This window comes from Schistocerca nitens, chromosome 1 (assembly GCF_023898315.1).
Source record: "Schistocerca nitens isolate TAMUIC-IGC-003100 chromosome 1, iqSchNite1.1, whole genome shotgun sequence".
In the NCBI taxonomy this organism is placed as follows: Eukaryota; Metazoa; Arthropoda; class Insecta; order Orthoptera; family Acrididae; genus Schistocerca; species Schistocerca nitens.
In genome coordinates, this window is record NC_064614.1 from 74,207,448 (window position 1) to 74,229,524 (window position 22,077).

The following is a 22,077-nucleotide window of genomic DNA, read 5'->3' on the forward strand; positions in this document are numbered from 1 at the left end:
CTAACTTTGCCTCTTCATGAATATAGAATGGCAAGTCATTAATATATAATAAGAACAACAAAGGACCCAAGACTGACCCTTGTGGAACCCCATTCTTGATAGTTCCCCAGTTTGAGGAATGTGCTGATCTTTGCATGTTACGAGAACTACTTATTTCTACTTTCTGCACTCTTCCAGTTAGGTACGAATTAAACCATTTGTGCACTGTCCAACTCATGCCACAATACTTGAGCTTGTCTAGCAGAATTTCATGATTTACACAATCAAAAGCCTTTGAGAGATCACAAAAAATCCCACAGGGTGGTGTTCGGTTATTCAGATCATCCAAAATTTGACTGGTGAAAGCATATATGGCATTTTCTGTTGAAAAACCTTTCTGGAAACCAAACTGACATTTTGTTAGTACTTCATTTTTACAGATATGTGAAGCTACTCTTGAGTACATTACTTTCTCAAAAATTTTGGATAAAGCTGTTAGAAGGGAGATTGGACGGTAATTGTTGACATCAGATCTATCCCCCTTTTTATGCAAAGGTATAACAATAGCATATTTCAGTCTATCAGGGAAAATGCCCTGTTCCAGAGAGCTATTACACAGGTGGCTGAGAATCTTACTTATCTGTTGAGAACAAGCTTTTAGTATTTTGCTGGAAATGCCATCAATTCCATGTGAGTTTTTGCTTTTAAGCAAGTTTATTATTTTCCTAATTTCAGAGGGAGAAGTGGGTGAGATTTCAATTGTATCAAATTGCATAGGTATGGCCTCTTCCATTAACAGCCTAGCATCTTCTAATGAACACCTGGATCCTACTATATCCACAACATTTAGAAAATAATTATTAAAAATATTTTCAACTTCTGACTTTTTGTTCGTAAAGTTTTCATTCAATTTGATGGTAATACTGTCTTCCTCTGCTCTTGGTTGACCTGTTTCTCTTTTAATAATATTCCAAATTGTTTTAATTTTATTATCAGAGTTGCTGATCTCAGACATGATACACATACTCCTGGATTTTTTAATAACTTTTCTTAATATAACACAGTAGTTTTTATAATTTTTGATAGTTTCTGGGTCACTACTCTTTCTTGCTGTCAGATACATTTCCCTTTTCCGGTTACAAGATATTTTTATACCCTTAGTAAGCCATGGTTTGTTACGAGGTCTCTTACGAGTATATTTAACTATTTTCTTGGGGAAGCAGTTTTCAAATGCATTTACAAAAATGTCATGAAATAAATTATATTTTAAATTGGCATCAGGTTCACGGTACACCTCATCCCAGTCTAACTGCTGTAGGCTTTCCCTGAAATTTGCAATTGTTAAATCGTTGACTGAACGTACTACTTTGGAGGACTGTTTAGTATTGCTGAATGGAGCTATGTCATATATTGTAACTAGCTGTGCACCATGATCAGAAAGACCATTCTCAACAGGCTGAGCATTTATCTGGTTAAACTTATCTTGGTCTATAAAGAAGTTATCTATCAGTGAGCTGCTATCCTTTACCACCCGAGTAGGAACATGGTGAGTACATTGACCCACGAGAGAATTCGGCAGCTGCGCCTGGTGTTTAAATATTCCATACGTTAGTGAATTTATAGTGTCAACTATTGGACGTAGTGCAACTTCATTCTTGTGATTGGCCCAGCTGCAGCAGACGAGGCAAAGAAATCTGTGGTCCAGCGGCTGAAAAGATACAAACTGCCCATGAACGCAACACTTCGCCTGAAGATGACGAGTAGGGAATCTGTCGAAACTTTGCCGTCGGACGACGCCTTGACTCGGCTGATAACCAGAGAAGGCTTCATCAGCTATGACAATATTTGCAATCTGTCTGTGCAACTATGAGAAATAGAATGTGTTTGCACCTTATGCGTCTGTTTAGTTGATATAAAACATCAGCAGTGTACTTTACGTCTGATTTCTCCTTACATCAGGATATTTCGTCTACTCGTACACTTTTAGGCATACATTTGTTTTCGACTGCTTCTTTTTGCCTAATCTCACATCGGTTTGCAGCAGCACACATTTCTTGATATAAAATACGTTTTAATACGGAATGTTAAAAAAATGGTCTTTTAAAAATCAAGTAAGTATATTTCAGAAATGGGAACAGGTAAAAATGTGTGGTTTGGAGCATAATGTTCACACACGCCTAGTGTTTCAGTAGCTGTTTAACAGAGTTCATTGAGTACGGCATCGTAGCTCGCTTCGTACTTGAATAATATTCACAGTTATTCCTTTGTCCGGCTTAGAAAGTCCTCACTAACGTGTACTTCTGCTGCTTTGACGTGATCTCGCAGTTCATGCAGGTCCCTCATCAGGGTTGGTAGGCAGCATGCTTCACGAAGTCCCAAATAAAAATATCTAATGGCGTTATGACTGGAGACCTTGTGGACCAGAAAATGGGTCGTACTCTGCCAATGGAGCGATATGTAACATCGATCGAGGACCCGTGAGGAGAGGCACACGATCTTGCTACAGCATTATGTCAGGCTGCAGTTCTTCAACTTGTGGAAATGTTAACTGTTCCAATACGTGCAGATAAATACTAGAGAATATTGCCACTTTTGCTAAGAAAAGCGGACCCACCACATAGTCATGAAAGAGACCACATCATAAGTTTATCTTTGGACTGCCGAGCAACATTTCCCTGCAAAAGTGTGGGATGTCAGAGTCTCAGGCCTGCACAATGAGTCGGTTTACTTTCGCAGACACATGAAAATGAGCTTCGTCCGACAACTTCACCTTTTTCAGACGGTATTGGTCATAGTCGATGTGTCTCACAATCTCACTACTTTGTGCTCGTCATGAGCTTGAAGCGCACGCAGCAGCTGTACATTGTAGTCTTGAAGCCTCAGGCTCTTGTGCAATAGCCTGTGGACCGTGATTGATGATAGTTGCAACTGACGAGTTGTTTGATGAATTGATTTGCTTGAACTCCGTAAAAATGACTGTTGTGCTTGTTCCACATATGCATCATTCGAACTCGGACGCCCAGAACTCATCATCTTCATCGAACTTCCTCGAAGTTCCAATGTCTGATCGTCGGACGTGATGGTAGTGTGCTTCTGTGACGCTCCCGAAAGTTCCGCTCGATCTGTGCCTGAAATTTTATCTCTGTCAACCATTCCTCATACTGTGTCATAAAAAAGGGAGAAAGAAACTTCAGGTGTGTCTGAAGGTTAAGCCACAAAATCGTATCTTCCTACCTATCCGCGTCTCAGAAATACGTGGTCAAAGCTGTAAAGATCGTTTCGGAACCACGCTGTTGATATGCAAAAGAGATAGCAGCTATGCTATATTGCGTCACGTCTACTATCCCTTTCCTCTACTCATTGTTACTTTCATATCGGTTGTTCTGTAGAAGTCCAGCTCCTCGATCTCATCACGCTTATGCTATTCCATCAATTGAACACCTTTGTTTCCATTGAGAGGGAACAGTTTGTTCCATCTCACTACAATTAGTTGTTTGTTGCATTACATTGAATATACTTTCAACATTTTTTTTAGTTTAGATAGTATGATATCTCTAGTGAAGAAGTGGACTACCTGTCTGTTTAATTCAATTCATAATTACATAAATGCACTTCCTTTCCCTAATCCCACTGCGTTGCCTTGGGTTGATTAAGTTTGGGGTTTGTATTAAGAATTCGGCTGCTGGTAGTGCCAAGGCAGAGATGTGGTCACCCTGTAGGTCGGTTAGTGCCAACCTAAGCCTGGAGTAAAGACAGAGATGATGCACCTGTTTGCCAGGCGGTAGTCCGGGGTTGGCAACAGGTCCCCCTCCATGTAAGGGAACGACCGTTGAGAGCCGCCATGATAGTGACTCTTGGGGTAGCGGCTGAACTGAGCGGACGGAATCGAGGGCGATCTCCGTCTTCGCCGCCAATTTCACCGTGGGATGAGGTATTATGTTTTACACTGTTACTAATTCGCTCTTTTTCAGGATTGAAATAATTAGCGTGTCGTTACGGCCATTCATTCATTTTTTGAGGAATTTTGCCTTTACAGTTAAAGGTTTTAGTTAGGGTTTCTTTTTCAGAGGCGAGCATGGCGGCTCGCGTTATCCATTTATAGTGCTGCAATCACTTGGTGCCTTCAGCACACGTGAGCAGCATTAGCTCTAAAAAAATCGTGTAGTTTCGCTTTTAGAAGCAGCGTTTTTTGCAATGTTAAAGTAACCTGGGGCCTCACTCCTCCCCCCCCCCCCTCCCCCCCTAGTTAACGACGATTCCGTGTGAAACCTGGTAGGAGACGCGTGTGTGACATACTTAATGTTCTAAGCGTGTGACGTAAAATTTTTCTAGTCCATCTAATAAATTTTGTTCACGGTTCCTTCTTAACCCCCATTTGCAGGCAGCATATCCTAACTTCTTTGATAAAGAATAGGTTGAGCGTGTGAATGATTGTATAGTATGGAAAGCAAGAACGAACGAAGGGGTGAGTACAAAGAAATTAGCTGTTGGTATCGTTCACCCACGTGGTGCCGCATTGCACTACCAGCGAGCTACCAGTTCGCTCTTGGAAATTCGTTAAGGTGAGAATGCTTACGTGTGCTGATAATTGATTATTTGCGTGCGCCGTATTTCACAGGACATTTTTTTTTAATAAGTTGCTTTCTTTTGTGAATATGGGAGATGTTTGTGTCTGCTTTGTTCCCCCGTTTTTCCGCCAAAGAGAATTTTTGTTATTCGGTCCTAGTAGTAATCTAGGGTGCGAATTTCGATCATTGTCCCAGCAGACGGACCACAAGGGCAGCAACGCAGTCCCATCCTCTTTCCCAGTGCTTAAGTAGAAACGAGATGCCTTTTAGTTTAAGCACCTTCAGTGCGAGACAAAACTAGAAGTTATTTGAGTTGACTTTCTTTGATGTAATTATTAAATTTGTAAAGTTTTGGGGTATATACACTCCTGGAAATGAAAAAAAAACACATTGACACCGGTGTGTCAGACCCACCATACTTGCTCCGGACACTGCGAGAGGGCTGTACAAGCAATGATCACACGCACGGCACAGCGGACACACCAGGAACCGCGGTGTTGGCCGTCGAATGGCGCTAGCTGCGCAGCATTTGTGCACCGCCGCCGTCAGTGTCAGCCAGTTTGCCGTGGCATACGGAGCTCCATCGCAGTCTTTAACACTGGTAGCATGCCGCGACAGCGTGGACGTGAACCGTATGTGCAGTTGACGGACTTTGAGTCAGGGCGTATAGTGGGCATGCTGGAGGCCGGGTGGACGTACCGCCGAATTGCTCAACACGTGGGGCGTGAGGTCTCCACAGTACATCGATGTTGTCGCCAGTGGTCGGCGGAAGGTGCACGTGCCCGTCGACCTGGGACCGGACCGCAGCGACGCACGGATGCACTCCAAGACCGTAGGATCCTACGCAGTGCCGTAGGGGACCGCACCGCCACTTCCCAGCAAATTAGGGACACTGTTGCTCCTGGGGTATCGGCGAGGACCATTCGCAACCGTCTCCATGAAGCTGGGCTACGGTCCCGCACACCGTTAGGCCGTCTTCCGCTCACGCCCCAACATCGTGCAGCCCGCCTCCAGTGGTGTCGCGACAGGCGTGAATGGAGGGACGAATGGAGACGTGTCGTCTTCAGCGATGAGAGTCGCTTCTGCCTTGGTGCCAATGATGGTCGTATGCGTGTTTGGCACGGTGCAGGTGAGCGCCACAATCAGGACTGCATACGACCGAGGCACACAGGGCCAACACCCGGCATCATGATGTGGGTAGCGATCTCCTACACTGGCCGTACACCACTGGTGATCGTCGAGGGGACACTGAATAGTGCACGGTACATCCAAACCGTCATCGAACCCATCGTTCTACCATTCCTAGACCGGCAAGGGAACTTGCTGTTCCAACCGGACAATGCACGTCCGCATGTATCCCGTGCCACCCAACGTGCTCTAGAAGGTGTAAGTCAACTACCCTGGCCAGCAAGATCTCCGGATCTGTCCCCCATTGAGCATGTTTGGGACTGGATGAAGCGTCGTCTCACGCGGTCTGCACGTCCAGCACGAACGCTGGTCCAACTGAGGCGCCAGGTGGAAATGGCATGGCAAGCCGTTCCACAGGACTACATCCAGCATCTCTACGATCGTCTCCATGGGAGAATAGCAGCCTGCATTGCTGCGAAAGGTGGGTATACACTGTACTAGTGCCGACATTGTGCATGCTCTGTTGCCTGTGTCTATGTGCCTGTGGTTCTGTCAGTGTGATCATGTGATGTATCTGACACCAGGAATGTGTCAATAAAGTTTCCCCTTCCTGGGACAATGAATTCACGGTGTTCTTATTTCAATTTCCAGGGGTGTAGATACTAAATGTCATATTAAGTTTGTAAAGTTTCTGGGAATCTAGACAATAAATGTCCTATAAACTTGATTTCATGGATTTAGTGGTCATTACAAACACCAGTCCTGCGTCAAGAGCAATGTCATGAATTTAATGATCATTACAAACCCCAGTCCTGTGTACAGAGCAACGTTACCAACTAAGTGGTGTCCTTATAGATCATGATAAAGCGTGGCCTTTACTGACTTGCCCACTTGGTTGTTTGAGCCCTCCCCCTCGTTATCCATTGCGCAATATTAACATAATAATCATCAGATAATTTAACTACACGTCGGGCCGACCCCTTAAATTCAATCCTTCCGAGCAATGTATCAAGCGGGCAAGCACGTGTCAATGAAGCGACTTGGCCACACACACGTCCGACACGCTCTAGCATAGATAGAAGGAGACAGAGGAAGAGAGATACAAAAATGTAACGCTGCGTAACTAAACAGGAGAAACCTTTCACCATGTATAATGTATTGGCCACGAAATTGACTCTGGTCTCCAATTTCAACACGTAACCTAAACAGTTGCCAACTCTTACAGTTATTGGAAAGGTAGCGAGAATGTGGAGAGTAAACTGCCAGTGAAAACCGAAGCACCCAGAAAAACAGAAATTATTTTCTTTGGGTCGATGTCTGTAGTGCTGCTCTTTACAGAAAGCTAAAATGTACATAAATTTTTTGCCTGACAGGCTTAATACAAGTACATAAGAATTAGAATCACATGTTCCACCGGCACTGAAAAAAATTATAAAATGAGGAACTAGCCTGTACCCCGACAGTCTTACGTACCACCTTTTAACATGATGCAATTTTACACATGTTCCAGAGCACTAAGCTATCCGTACATGACAGTTAAAATACTTGAAAAACTCTGATGAAACAAGGAGAAAGATAAAAAGTACACAATAAAATATATCAAAACAGAAAATTCCAGGCTATGACATCGAGCGTGCTTGATAGAACTTAGCCGTAAATATAAGAAAGCCTTTTAGAACTCTGAATAAAAGTTTATAAATCGATAAAAGTTATTAATTTTAAATACAAGACTACTAACATTATAGGAATCCAACTTGAGAAACTGTTATCACAAAAGTGATCAACTTTAGATTAAATACCACAGAACAGCCATTTATAATATTTAATTCTGACACCATAAAGCAAATCAGAATAGCGCATAGCCTAGTTTTCAGGTATATGGGTACACATATATCCCTAAAGAAACCCAATGGCAGTATACAATAACAGAGCCGCAGGCTATGGAAACTTGTTTATGGAATTTTTTTAACACTGTGGCATGGGAGCTATAACCATTATAACAGAACTCACAACCCTAGCCAGGCAGAACAGCAACGAGATTGAAAGAGCAAATGAAACTTAGAGATTAAAAAAAAAATAATGTTAGCGAAGGTCAATGTTGAAACGACCATTGCCGGCCGGAGTGGCCGAGCGGTTCTAGGCGCCACAGTCTGGAACGGCGCGACCGCTACGGTCGCAGGTTCGAATCCTGCCTCGGGCATGGATGTGTGTGATGTCCTTAGCTTAGTTAGGTTTAAGTAGTTCTAAGTTCTAGGGGACTGATGACCTCAGATGTTAAGTCCCATAGTGCCCAGAGCTATTTGAACCAATTTTTTGAAACGACCATTCGCGGAAACACGTAAGATATTTCGCTGTGACGGAGAAAACTGAAAACATTTTGTTTTAAAACGTTTCTCACCAGATTAAATTTTCCTTGGAGCTTCGCTAGCGGCGAAGTGTACGAAGTAGAAAACTGCAACGTTATTGTTTTGCCATTACCCTGATCTGTCAGACTAAGCAAATTCAGCTCGACGTCTCCTCACATGCCGTATATCGAGTGGGTCACCTCAAGGTGCCCGAAGGTGAGAACAGGAAACCTATGGGACTCACGTTGACGGAAGGAAGACAGGGACATAAGGGTTCACACACAGCACAAAGAAAAACATAGTTATGTCTCCATCGAAGCATGTGTCACGGTTGCTAACCAGCTCTGCAGCTTGTTAGAGCGTGGAAACGCAGAGAAAGACAGCGCATGCAGTGCTCTTAAATCGGGAGGGAGACTGGGCAGAGCGCTCGAGCGTGATGCACTATTACTCGTCGTTGCTAAGCTACGACGTCAAAAGGTACAAAAGAGTGAAGACTACTACAGCAAGTAGGTTTACGAGCAAATAAACGATGTGGTTATGAGACTGCCCTGTTCCTGTGTCATTGCTCTGCATTTGCTACTGTCAACCAGTCTTAGCATCCAATTTACGATCTGTCACCAGGATTGATCGAGAGTTGGTGCTACATTCACTGGTGTGATATACCCAAGCCAAATCCGTAGTACACTGAGGACACCAATTCACTTACCTTCCTCTCAAACCAAAGTCGCCACAGCATAAATATTTCACTTCCTGATCAAACTCTGCAAGCTACTACTCGTTTCAGAACTATAGACGAGTATTCGTAAGAAGTGGTGGACGCAGTTATTGCCCTGAAATACAGTCCAGACAGTAAATGTGACACAGTGATACACTGTAGAGCCAAAGAAACTGGTACACTTGCCTGATATCGAGTAGGTCCCCACTGGCACACAGAAGTGCGGCAACGCGACGTGGCATGGACTCGATTAATGCCTGAAGTAGTACTGGAGGGAATTGGTACCATGAATCCTGCGGGGCTGTCCCTAAATCCGTAAGAGTACTGGGGTTGGAGACCTCATCTGAACAGCACGTTGCAAGGCATCCAAGATATATTCAAAAATGTTCTTCTCTGGGAGGGTTTTGGCCAGTGGAGGCTTTTGAACTCAGAAGAGTGTTCGTAGAGCCACCCTGTAGCAACTCTGGACGTGTGGGGTGACGCACTGTCCTTTTGGGTTTGCCCAAGTCTGTCGGAATTCGCAATGGACATGAATGGATGCAGGCGATCAGATAGGATGCCGAGATACGTGTCACCTGTCAGAGTCGTATCTAGACGTATCAGGAGTCCCATATCGCTCTAACTGCACACTCCCACGCCATTACAGAGTGTCCGCCAGCTTGACAGTTTCCTGCTGACATACAGGGTCAATGGATTCAAGAGGTTGTCTCCATACCCGTACACGTCCATCCGCTCGATACAATTTGAAACGGGACTCGTCCGACCAGGTAACATTTTTCCTGCCATTAACAGACAAAAATCAGTGTTGTCGAGCCCAGGTGTGGCGTAAGCCTTTGTGTCGTGCAGTACCTGAAGATGTAAGTAACTTGAAGATGCCTGTCACTGAGATGGATTCAGATCACCAAGTGTTCTGAAGCAGCTAAAATAGTGAACAAAGATCAAGAACTACACAAGAAAAATCCACAAGCAAGAGAGAATATGAAAGGGGTACAATTTTACCTAACTTGAATAGCACCATACAACCCAGTCATTCGATATCAAAAGCATTGCTCGCTGCTTGCTGTGGTCTCATCGTTACAGTGAAGATTGCTGGTTGAACATATTCATTAGCATGACACTTTTCTGACAGTTTATTGAAAAACTGCTTTATATAGAGTGCTACCCTTTGCGAAATATCGTCTCCAGTGGAAGATTTTAGCCTTGCAGTAAGATATAAGAAGCCGGCCGGTGTGGCCGTGCGGTTCTAGGCGCTTTAGTTTGGAACCGCGTGACCGCTACGGTCGCAGGTTCGTATCCTACCTCGGGCATCGATGTGTGTGATGTCCATAGGTTAGTTAGGTTTAAGTAGTTCTAAGTTCTAGGTGCCTGAAGACCTCAGAAGTTAAGTCCCATAGTGCTCAGAGCCATTTGAACCATTTTTAAGATACAGGGTGTTTCAAAAATGACCGGTATATTTGAAACGGCAATAAAAACTAAACGAGCAGCGATAGAAATACACCGTTTGTTGCAATATGCTTGGGACAACAGTACATTTTCAACAACAGATGGCGCTGCAAGTGATGTGAAAGATATAGAAGACAACGCAGTCTGTGGGTGCGCCATTCTGTACGTCGTCTTTCTGCTGTAAGCGTGTGCTGTTCACAACGTGCAAGTGTGCTGTGGACAACATGGTTTATTCCTTAGAACAGAGGATTTTTCTGGTGTTGGAATTCCACCGCCTAGAACACAGTGTTGTTGCAACAAGACGAAGTTTTCAACGGAGGTTTAATGTAACCAAAGGACCGAAAAGCGATACAATAAAGGATCTGTTTGAAAAATTTCAACGGACTGGGAACGTGACGGATGAACGTGCTGGTAAGGTAGGGCGACCGCGTACGGCAACCACAGAGGGCAACGCGCAGCTAGTGCAGCAGGTGATCCAACAGCGGCCTCGGGTTTCCGTTCGCCGTGTTGCAGCTGCGGTCCAAATGACGCCAACGTCCACGTATCGTCTCATGCGCCAGAGTTTACACCTCTATCCGTACAAAATTCAAACGCGGCAACCCCTCAGCGCCGCTACCATTACTGCACGAGAGACATTCGCTAACGTTATAGTGCACAGGAGTGATGACGGCGATATGCATGTGGGCAGCATTTGGTTTACTGACGAAGCTTATTTTTACCTGGACGGCTTCGTCAATAAACAGAACTGGCGCATATGGGGAACCAAAAAGCCCCTTGTTGGAGTCCCATCGTCCCTGCATCCTCAAAAAGTACTGGTCTGGGCCGCCATTTCTTCCAAAGGAATCATTGGCCCATTTTTCAGATCCGAAACGATTACTGCATCACGCTATCTGGACATTCTTCGTGAATTTGTGGCGGTACAAACTGCCTTAGACGACACTGCGAACACCTCGTGGTTTATGCAAGATGGTGCCCGGCCACATCGCACGGCCGACGTCTTTAATTTCCTGAATGAATATTTCGATGATCGTGTGATTGCTTTGGGCTATCCGAAACATACAGGAGGTGGCGTGGATTGGCCTCCCTATTCGCCAGACATGAACCCCTGTGACTTCTTTCTGTGGGGACACTTGAATGACCAGGTGTACCGCCAGAATCCAGAAACAATTGAACAGCTGAAGCAGTACATCTCATCTGCATGTGAAGCCATTCCGCCAGACACGTTGTCAAAGGTTTCGGGTAATTTCATTCAGAAATTACGCCATATTATTGCTACGCATGGTGAATATGTGGAAAATATCGAACTATAGAGTTTCCCAGACCGCAGCGCCATCTGTTGTTGAAAATTGTAACTACTGTAATTTCGAAAGTTTGTCCGCCTGAAAATGTACTGTTGTCCCAAGCATATTGCAACGAACGGTGTATTTCTATCGCTGCTCGTTTAGTTTGTATTGCCGTTTCAAATATACCGGTCATTTTTGAAACACCCTGTATAAGAGCACCTACTTGTTTCTAGGGAAGTCGGTCGCAGGATGTTGACGGCTCACTGTGATCAACAAGTGACTAACACCGAATGTGGTGCAATTTTGTGATGCATGAAAGGAGCTCGTTTCAGCTTCTGATGTATCCTCTAGTGCTGGCCTGGATAACATTTGTGCAGTCCAGTCCGCTCAGCACTCCGACTGTTCCCACCACTGTCCTGTTTCAAGCAGTTGTGTGAGTGACGTGGCTATAGGCCGAGTGGGGCACACACGGGAAACTTAGGATGTCGCGTTTACAGCACAGTTCAACTACTTCTAAGAAGCTAATTTTGCAGCACACTTTTACAGGTAGTATTCTGTCGCTAATGTTTATTTTCAACTTTTTATGTTTCTGCCAAAACAATGACTTCACTGTTTCATTCAATAGCTTTATTAGACACCGTATATAGCTAAAAATGCCGTATGTGCGGGTGTTTAGAGCTTATAGTATATAACATGACTGGAGCTATGGTTCGTTTTATACTCGAACACAAAGAGTTACACGGATTAAAATCTCTGAAACCCGAACATTGGAGGGACTTTGTCAGTTTTATAACAGAAAAAACCGTTCGCACTCATACTCTGGACAAAACAAGCTTCAGGAAATTGTCTGTGCAATCGAGAATGTTGCTCTTGGGATAACATTTTATGAGAGTCTTCTAAATTTCACATTGGCTAAACAAGTCATTGAACTGAGTGCTATACCGTGCGTCTATCACTTCGAGTCTGAGGAAATAAGGCTAAAAACGAAAATGAGTCTAAAAATAAATCAAAATCAAGTTTCAACGCGCTAATCCTTAGAATCTCTTTCTAAAATCATGATGAAATCTTCGAAACGTAGTCAGTTATGTCTGCTCCACAAAAAACTCCCAGAGTTCCGAGGAAATGTTCCATGTCATGAACTTGAAGCTGGTTCTTACATAAGATTACTCTTTTTTTACTTTCTTCAGTGTCCATCACAGTTGAGATAACAGGCATTTTTATGTGTATACAGATGAGAAAAATCAGCTGGTAAATATTCGTTGAAATTCGTGGTGGAAACCTTCAGCTATCTTTTACTGTATTTTCCACAGAGCTACTAGTTTCGGTCATAGACCATTGACAAGCTTAGTAGGTACAAATGGCAGAAACGTTATACCATGATGCAAGCGAGTAAAAGTTTCTCTTTTAGACGATGAAACTTTCAGAAACATAATAAAATTGCAGAGTGCAATTGGCACCAAAAGGCTTATTAACAACGAAACACAGTCACAAGCCAGCCAAGTTTGTTATTGAATTTCGACGTGAATAAGGCTTCTGGAGACAGTACTCTGTACAGCATCATTATACTATTGACAATTTTAGTGACAGTGGTTGGCCTGGAACAGCAGCTTGGAATCTTTTACATCGTGGCATAACATCACTGCCATTTATACCTGCTAAGCTTGAAAATGATTGTGACCAAAACTAGTAGTACTGTGCAAATTAAAAGCCGATTGAAGGTTTTCGCCACGAATTTAAATATTCATTTCTTTGTAGTGACTTGTTTCGGGCCATCAGGTTCATTCTAAAAGCTTAGGCTTGGACGTAAGTGTAATCACATATTTCCACCAAATTCACTTACTCCAAGACCATGGTTTGAAAATAGACCTGATGGTCTGAACTAGTTACCACAAAGAAATGACTGTTATACCTATTATGAGGCATATTGACGGAATAAAGAAAAGTTAAAGTAAAATGAGAAATGAAGTTCAGTTCCTGGTGCTGTCTTACATCGGTATGCTGCAACTTCATAAATGGGAGTAATGTTTTTTAATGGTTTCAGGCTTGTCCACGATAATGTTACCAAATGGTTCTCGCCTTGCATTAAAAGAATGAATTCAAATAATTACTAATATCGCCCATGAAAACAATCTTCACTGCTCTGTTTACCCTTAATTTTTGCTCCCGAGTCCGCCTTCACTTCAGCCAGTATTCACACTCGTTCGTCAGAAGACAAGTGCATCATATCGTCTTTATGGATGGAATGTACTGACGTTCCAACGAATATTTTCCAGCTCACAGTAGTGGGATAACATATTAAGCACTTCGTGTCGCATTCAAACTGTACGAAAAATAAAGCAATTCCCGTTCAGTATCGAATGATGTGAAATCTCCACTTTTCCTATTTACTGGAAAAGTGCCTAGACGCCCTGATAGCCCTAATTCTATACATAGTTCTACTTTCAAACAACTGGTATTGTTAGCAACCTGTTACAAGCCAACTGCCTTGCTCTACCTCCACCCGCGTGCAGCCTTCCTTTTTCTTTCCATCCTCGCCCCTAAAGTGGGTGTCATGAGACTTGTTAATCACGCTGTAGAAGAAGTTGTCCAGAGTATCTGGCTAGTAGCTTTCAGTGCGATAGAACCTAGTCCCCGGGAAAACTGATATTGGCCTTTTATGCGTATCTCCTATCCTGCAACGTTAGTATCATTACAAGCACAAGGAAAAAGACTAAAATTACAGGTTCTGGCGCTGCAGTCTGGAACCGCGGGACTGCTACGGTCGCAGGTTCGAATCCTGCCTCGGGCATGGGTGTGTGTGATGTCCTTAGGTTAGTTAGGTTTAAGTAGTTCTAAGTTCTAGGGGACTTATGACCTAAGATGTTGAGTCCAATAGTGCTCAGAGCCATTTGAACCATTTTTTAAAATTACAGGTATAGGAAGCACACCTAAAACTTCAACATCGATTTTCTCGGGCACTAGGGACCATGGCATGAAAAGCCGCTAGGGAGGTAATCAGGACAGACCCTCTACATTCAACAACGTACCCTAGACTCATTAAAGTCGGTAATTAACAGGTGTGATGGTCCCCTTGTAAGCCACACTCACCGCTGCGCTTGGAGCGATAGCCAGGAGCACGGCCGGAGAGCTGTTTGGCCACAACTGCTCTAGCATATGAATTCTGCCAAAGCAAAGCTAATGATCATAACACGAATCACACACTGCTCCCACTTCTCAGACCTAAACTTCAACACATACATTCCTCCCAGCGAACTTAGTCTCTTTACACCACATGAGATTTACCTGAGAAACATAGGAGGGGCGTTCAGAAAGTAAGCTCCGATCGGTCGCGAAATGGAAACGACTATGAAAATCCGATAAAGCTTTGCACAGATGTGTTGGGTAGTGTCTCTAGTATAACCCCAGTTAGCATCACGTCGCTCTTCTCATTTCTGAGCTCGCAGTGAGTGCGTAAAGATGTCTAGAAAATAGTTTCTGCCGCCAAGTACGAGGGCCTGGTGAGAAATTTCGCCTGAAGCTATGCAGCTAACATTACATAACTGTCGTGCTGTTTCTTCTTCAAGACAATTCTCAGCCGCATTCTGCAGGGGCAATGAAGATGCTCCTGCATCGTTTTCAAATGGAAATGTGAGATTACCCACAATACAGTCCGCAATTGTCTCCCCCTGAGTTTCATCTCTGGTCACATGAACCGCTGTCTTTGAAGACAACATTTTGACACAGACAACGAGGTGTAGGCCAGCGTGGAGAATTGGCGGAAAGCACTGGCGGCTGCCTTCTATGATGAGGCTATTGAAAAGTTGGTACAACGCTATGACAAAAGTCTAAGTCAGAACGGCGACTACGTAGAGAAGTAGCTGAAAGGTGTAGCTAATTGTTACAAGTAAAACATTGCTGATGTTCACTGTGGTTTCAATTTGGCAATCAATCGGAGCTTACTTTCTGAACAGGCCTCGTACATACAGATTAACAAGAAGCCCTTGGTAAATAATTCTAGGCTTACTAACAGCTCATACATGGTTACATCCTGCTACTACCCTCATTAACATTTTACATTACTTATATACTCATACTCCGCAAGCCACTGTGCGTTGCATGGCGGAGGGTACACTCTACTTATTTAAACTCGCCGATCGCGTAGTCACCTAGTCACGTGACGCGACAGCAGACTTCTCAGCTCATGAAATCGAAACTATGTCAATGACTACGATAATACTTATGAGCTAATATGAATGGGGACCCCTTTCCTGATAGGCCATGCCAACAAATTATGCCTCTAATACGTGTTTTTGTGAGTACGTTCATTTTGTGTTTTCCTTATCTACAGACGTTTATATTTACTTACCCATGATGAACATTGTTCTTTTACTGAAGATGGTTTACATTACCAGAATGAGATTTTCACTCTGCAGCGGAGTGTGCGCTGATATGAACGTTTCTGGCAGATTAAAACTGTGAGCCGGACCGATACTCGAACTCGGGACCTTTGCCTTTCGCGGGCAATTGCTCTACCATCTGACCTACCCAAACACTACTGACGACCCGTCCTCACAGCTTCAGTTCTGTCAGTACCTCGTCTCCTACCTTCCAAACGTTTCATGCTTTACAAAAAGTGTCTTAAATACCACGTACTTCCCTGGGCCACACCTGATGATACCTTTGTCCTGACGTGCTCTCACCTTCGAAGACAATATGGGTTTGTATTACTTAACATGTCTTCAAGGCACTCACATATCTGGGGACCTATTCCATGTATTCGTACCTACGTTAACAGTCTGCAGTAGGTCGCTGGTGACAATGCAGTTCTGATTTCTGGTATTCTCAGACTCTGTAACTCGTGCTGTCCACCACCGCATATCCTCTATTTCATCAATGTTTAACAGCTGATACTCGGCCACTTTACAATGTAGAATCATAGCGTGTAGGCTTTCACGGCCGGCGTCTTCATTAATTAAAGCTTCCCTGGTAAGAGACCCGGTCAAACAGTAGAAATTCTTCCTTATAATGCACTTCTAAAAACTTTTCTTATGTCTTCACCACACTTTTGTTTTTCATTAACATTACGCGTTTGACTTTCCTCATTTTCAAAGGCTACAGAAACACAACACAAAACTGATATCAGACGATACGAAGATATGACATATCCCTGCGTTGATAAGAGACACATTACAACGACTAGAATATGGCTCCCTACCTTACCACTGCTATGACAGTCATATAAAAACATTAGATACATTGTATCACGTCACCCAGCCGGCGTGGCTCAGCGGTTCTAGGCTCTACAGTTTGGAACCACGTGACCGCTACGCTCGCTGGTTCGAATCCTACCTCGGGCATGGATGTGTGTGATGTCCTTAGGTTAGTTAGGTGTAAGTAGTTCTAAGTTCTAGGGGACTGATGACCACAGAAGTTAGATCCCATAGTGTTCAGAGCCATTTGAACCATTTGTATCACGTCAACATTCTCGAGCAAGAGACAAGTGCAAACTGCTACCAAGTGAAAATTTTGGAAGCCAAATGGACTAGACCGCCAGACGGCGCTGGTTAAGTGGTACAGCCGGCCGGTGTGGCCGAGCGGTTCTAGGCGCTACAGTCTGGAACCGCGTGACCGCTACGGTCGCAGGTTCGAATCCTGCCTCGGGCATGGATGTGTGTGATGTCCTTAGGTTAGTTAGGTGTAAGTAGTTCTAAGTTCTAGGGGACTGATGACCACAGAAGTTAAGTCCCATAGTGTTCAGAGCCATTTGAACCATTTGTATCACGTCAACATTTTCGAGCAAGAGACAAGTGCAAACTGCTACCAAGTGAAAATTTTGGAAGCCAAATGGACTAGACCGCCAGACGGCACTGGTTAAGTGGTACATCCGGCCGGTGTGGCCGCGCGGTTCTAGGCGCTACAGATTGGAACCGCGTGACCGCTACGGTCGCAGGTTAGAATCCTGCCTCGGGCATGGATGTGTGTGATGTCCTTAGGTTAGTTAGGTGTAAGTAGTTCTAAGTTAAAAAAAAAATGGCTCTGAGCACTATGGGACTCAACTGCTGTGGTCATTAGTCCCCTAGAACTTAGAACTACTTAAACCTAACTAACCTAAGGACATCACACACATCCATGCCCGGGGCAGGATTCGAACCTGCGACCGTAGCAGTCGCACGGTTCCTGACTGCGCGCCTAGAACCGCGAGACCACCGCGGCCGGCTAAGTTCTAGGGGACTGATGACCACAGTAGTTAAGTCCCATAGTGCTCAGAGCCATTTGAACCATAAGTCGTACACCTTCCAATTTGTTTCTGTTTACAATCAGAATTTTCATAGTTACAACGTATAAAACGTATAAAAGGATTTCATTTCCTCTTGACGTTTCTTCGCCAGCTGCGGGCCACGCCTCTGAGGTGAGTCAAGCATCCCCTCTTGCGCAGAGTGGGCTGGCAGCGCGAGGTGGGGATCCTGACGCGGCAGCGTCGCCTGTGGCTGCCCCAGAGACCCGTCTGCGAGAACATGGTCAGCGGCTTCGTCAGCGTCGGCATCATGGACTTCTACCCCGCGCTGCTCGTGCTTCAGTACGGCATAGCCGGCGCCATCGCAGTACTCGCCCTGGAGCTGCTATACTTCCACAGGTATGCGCACGCAGTTACGCCGTTGTCTCAAAAGTCTAAACCATGTTTGAGTCCAACGATGAGCTATCAATGTAAGAGAGATGTTATCATACTGCTCACTTTGATAAGTTCCTAGTACGAGTGGTTTACTTTTCTCTTCATCCTACCTACCATGAAATCGTTGTGCAGTTTCGTGTTGTATTTGCGTGGACACTGACAAGTAAGGAACGAGGAATGGAGCGAAGATGAAACACAGTGCTACCGATAATCTAGGCCTTTAGAATAATGCCAGTCAGCTTCGTGTATTTAACTGTCGATTCAATAAATAGATGACCATCAATAGTTACATATGCCTTCAACCTGTTAGAAGCCAGTGCGGTTAGGGACTTAATATGGTGGGAAGGAATGTTTAGTTACTGTTTCCCTTTCTCTTATCAACTAAGCTTAGTAACTTATTCATAGTTTTTCATTACAAGGATTCGATCCCGCAGCCACGATTTCGAAGACATCGCAGTACTGTGTCACAAACCACGATAATCGGTAAAATCTACATCTACATTTATACTCCGCAAGCCACCCAACGGTGTGTGGCGGAGGGCACTTTACGTGCCACTGTCATTACCTCCATTTCCTGTTCCAGTCGCGTATGTTTCGCGGGAAGAACGACTGTCTGAAAGCCTCCGTGCGCGCTCGAATCCCTCTAATTTTACATTCGTGATCTCCTCGGGAAGTATAAGTAGGGGGAAGCAATATATTCGATACCTCATCCAGAAACGCACCATCTCGAAACCTGGCGAGCAAGCTACACCGCGATGCAGAGCGCCTCTCTTGCAGAGTCTGCCACTTGGAGTTTGCTAAACATCTCCGTAACGCTATCGCGCTTACCAAATAACCCTGTGACGAAACGCGCCGCTATTCTTTGGATCTTCTCTATCTCCTCCGTCAAACCGACCTGGTACGGATCCCACACTGATGAGCAATACTCAAGTATAGGTCGAACGAGTGTTTTGTAAGCCACCTCCTTTGTTGATGGACTACATTTTCTAAGGACTCTCCCAATGAATCTCAACCTGGTACCCGCCTTACCAACAATTAATTTTATATGATCATTCCACTTCAAATCGTTCCGCACGCATACTCCCAGACATTTTACAGAAGTAACTGCTACCAGTGTTTGTTCCGTTATCGTATAATCATACAATAAAGAAAATGGTTCAAATGGCTCTGAGCAGTATGGGACTCAACGTCTGTGGTCATACGTCCCCTAGAACTTAGAACTACTTAAACCTAACTAACCTAAGGACATCACACACATCCATGCCTGAGGCAGGATTCGAACCTGCGACCGTAGCAGTCGCGCGGTTCCTGACTGAGCGCCTAGAACCGCTAGACCACCGCGGCCGGCCATACAATAAAGGATCCTTCTTTCTATGTATTCGCAATACGTTACATTTGTCTATGTTAAGGGCCAGTTGCCACTCCCTGCACCAAGTACCTATAGGCTGCAGATCTTCCTGCATTTCACTACAATTTTCTAATGCTGCAACTTCTCTGTATACTACAGCATCATCCGCGAACAGCCGCATAGAAATGCGTGTTATTACTAAATAACTACACCCTAAGAAATCGGAGAAATACGTGTTCAATATTTTTAAAAATGCTATCGTGCGATACCAATGTTCACCCGTTGCCCCATACACGAGGCACCTTTCGAATCTTAAATAGGAAAATCCCGTTTCTTATTGTACAGTCCGATCCTACTTCTGTAAGCAAAACAAAAATTGTCGTAGCGTGACAGATGGAGCTATAGTCGACAAATAATACAAATGAGTTCCATAAAGCACTAGACGAAAAGCATTGACCGAGCGAGATGGCGCAGTGGTTAGAACACTGGACTCACATTCCGGAGGACGACGGTTCAAACTAGCTTGCGGCCATCCTGATTAGGTTTTCTGTCATTTCCCTAAATCGCTTCAGGCAAATGCCCTGATGGTTCCTTTGAAAGGGTACGGCCGATTTCCTTTAGTCCCCACCTCCGAATCAACAAATCAACCAACAAAAAGCATAGAAACAGACAGGTGTACCAAACAAAGTATTTTGGAGTTTTGTCTGTGAGCTGTTTCGAAACATCCATTCGCTCATAATCTGACTTGATATCATTGCGTGAACGTCATTCCCCCTTTTCATAAATACGTTCCTTCGTAATCAGACTGCGTTATTAGTTAGATAGTTACATTGACAGAGTTACTACAGAAGAGAAAACTGAAATAGTTTACATTTATGGAGAACGTGGCAGGAATGTCGATAATGGAGTAATCCTTTATATTCAACATAACCTCAAGAGGGTGCGATCACGCTCTTCTCTTTTGAAAGTTCACCACAGCGGGAACTGTACAGCCATGGAAAAGGGAAAAGGAACCGTCGAAGAATATTTACTTGAAAGAACACTGAAACCGTGATGTTAGCTACAGTGAATCATAGCCCCTATTTTAGCACTCCGAAATTACGTCGTGTAGCGAGAATTGTCAGCCTAGTGTTGGTCGAATTTTGAAAGTGGAAAATATCAGCCGTTACACACTTCCCTGCACCAGGAACTTTTGGCAATGATATCTGGAACCGAAGTGAATAACGGATTGGTCGCTTTAGCAAATAAGAAGAGATCCCAGTTTCTTTCTTCGACGGTTGATGTCTGATATCGACTCTAGCTAACACCCATACGAATAATCGACAGAGTACGCATTATTGGAATGTTGAAAACCACACTGGTTACGCCATCTGTGGCAAGTGAATGTTTGGAATGGAGAAACTAGTGATAAACTCATTGGTCCATTCTTTATCGATTGCATCTGAAACGGGGTAAATATAGAACATTTGGAACATATACTGTGTTCGAACATTATAAATTACCTCGAAGAAAACGATTTTTTGACACATAGTCAGCACGGATTCAGGAAACATCGTTTCTGTGAAACACAACTAGCTCTTTACACTCACGAAGTAATGAGTGTTATCGACATTAGTTAACAAATTGATTCCATATTTTTAGATTTCCAGAAGGCTTTCGACATCGTCCCTCAGAAGCGTCTTCTAACCAAACTGCGTGGCTATGGAATATCGTCTCAGTTGTGCGGCTGGGTTCGTGATTTCCCGTCGGAAAGGTCGCAGTTCATAATAATAGACGGAAAGTCATTTAGTAAAACAGAAATAATATCCGGCGTTCCCCAAGGAAGTGTTATAGGCCATCTGTTGTTTCTGATCTACATTAACGGCATAGGAGACAATCTCAGTAGCCGTCTCAGATTGTTTTCAGATGAGGCTGTCATTTACCGTCTTGTAAAGTCATCAGATGACCTAAATGAATTGCAAAATGATTTTGGTAAGATATCTGTATGGTGTGAAAAGTGACAATTGACCCTGAATAAATAAAAGTGTGAAGTTAGTTGTTCCGTTTATAATTCGATTAGCACTTCTTCAGATATTTCGATGTCACAAGGTAACTAACCTACTCTGTACAGATTGTGGTCAGAAACACTCTGAAAACATTTTAAATTCTTCTGGACCTGCAGCGTTGTTTATGTTTTGTAAGGACATTATGTGTACATTAAGCCAAAACGCTGCTTTGTATAAGAGCTGTTATTATTGTGACTTTATTTTCATTGGCTATAGGCCTATTTCGGCTTAAGGGCCATTTTCAAGCACTCTGCAACATATAGTACGGTATTTCGATCATATATCTATGAGTTTACGTAATAAATAATTATTTTGCACATTTTGCGCAAGACTTACTTCCATATTACGTTGTTGACGCTCTTGCTGCCAGATGCATTTTTAAGCAAAGCGCAGGCGAAATTATAAATTACTCGCTAAGTAATGTCTCAGCAGTGGACATTTCCTTTGTTGGCCATTATCGTTAAGATATTGTTAACATTATGTAAGTTTGACAGCTTCAAGTTAAGTCAGCGCTGTTAGATGGTTACAGATTTGTTTTTAAAAATGTATGGAGCTGTGTGATGGTAATATCTTT

At 43.8% G+C, this 22,077-nt stretch overlaps 1 protein-coding gene across 1 annotated transcript in view; it reads left to right on the forward strand.

Annotated features, from left to right (window-relative positions):
- LOC126234580 (ionotropic receptor 75a-like) overlaps nucleotides 1–22,077 on the forward strand; it is a 432,638-nt gene that overhangs the window by 399,702 nt on the left and 10,859 nt on the right. Inside the window, exon 9 of the mRNA XM_049943292.1 lies at nucleotides 17,877–18,074. Coding sequence (XP_049799249.1) covers nucleotides 17,877–18,074 — 198 coding nt within the window. The remainder of the gene's footprint in view (nucleotides 1–17,876; nucleotides 18,075–22,077) is intronic.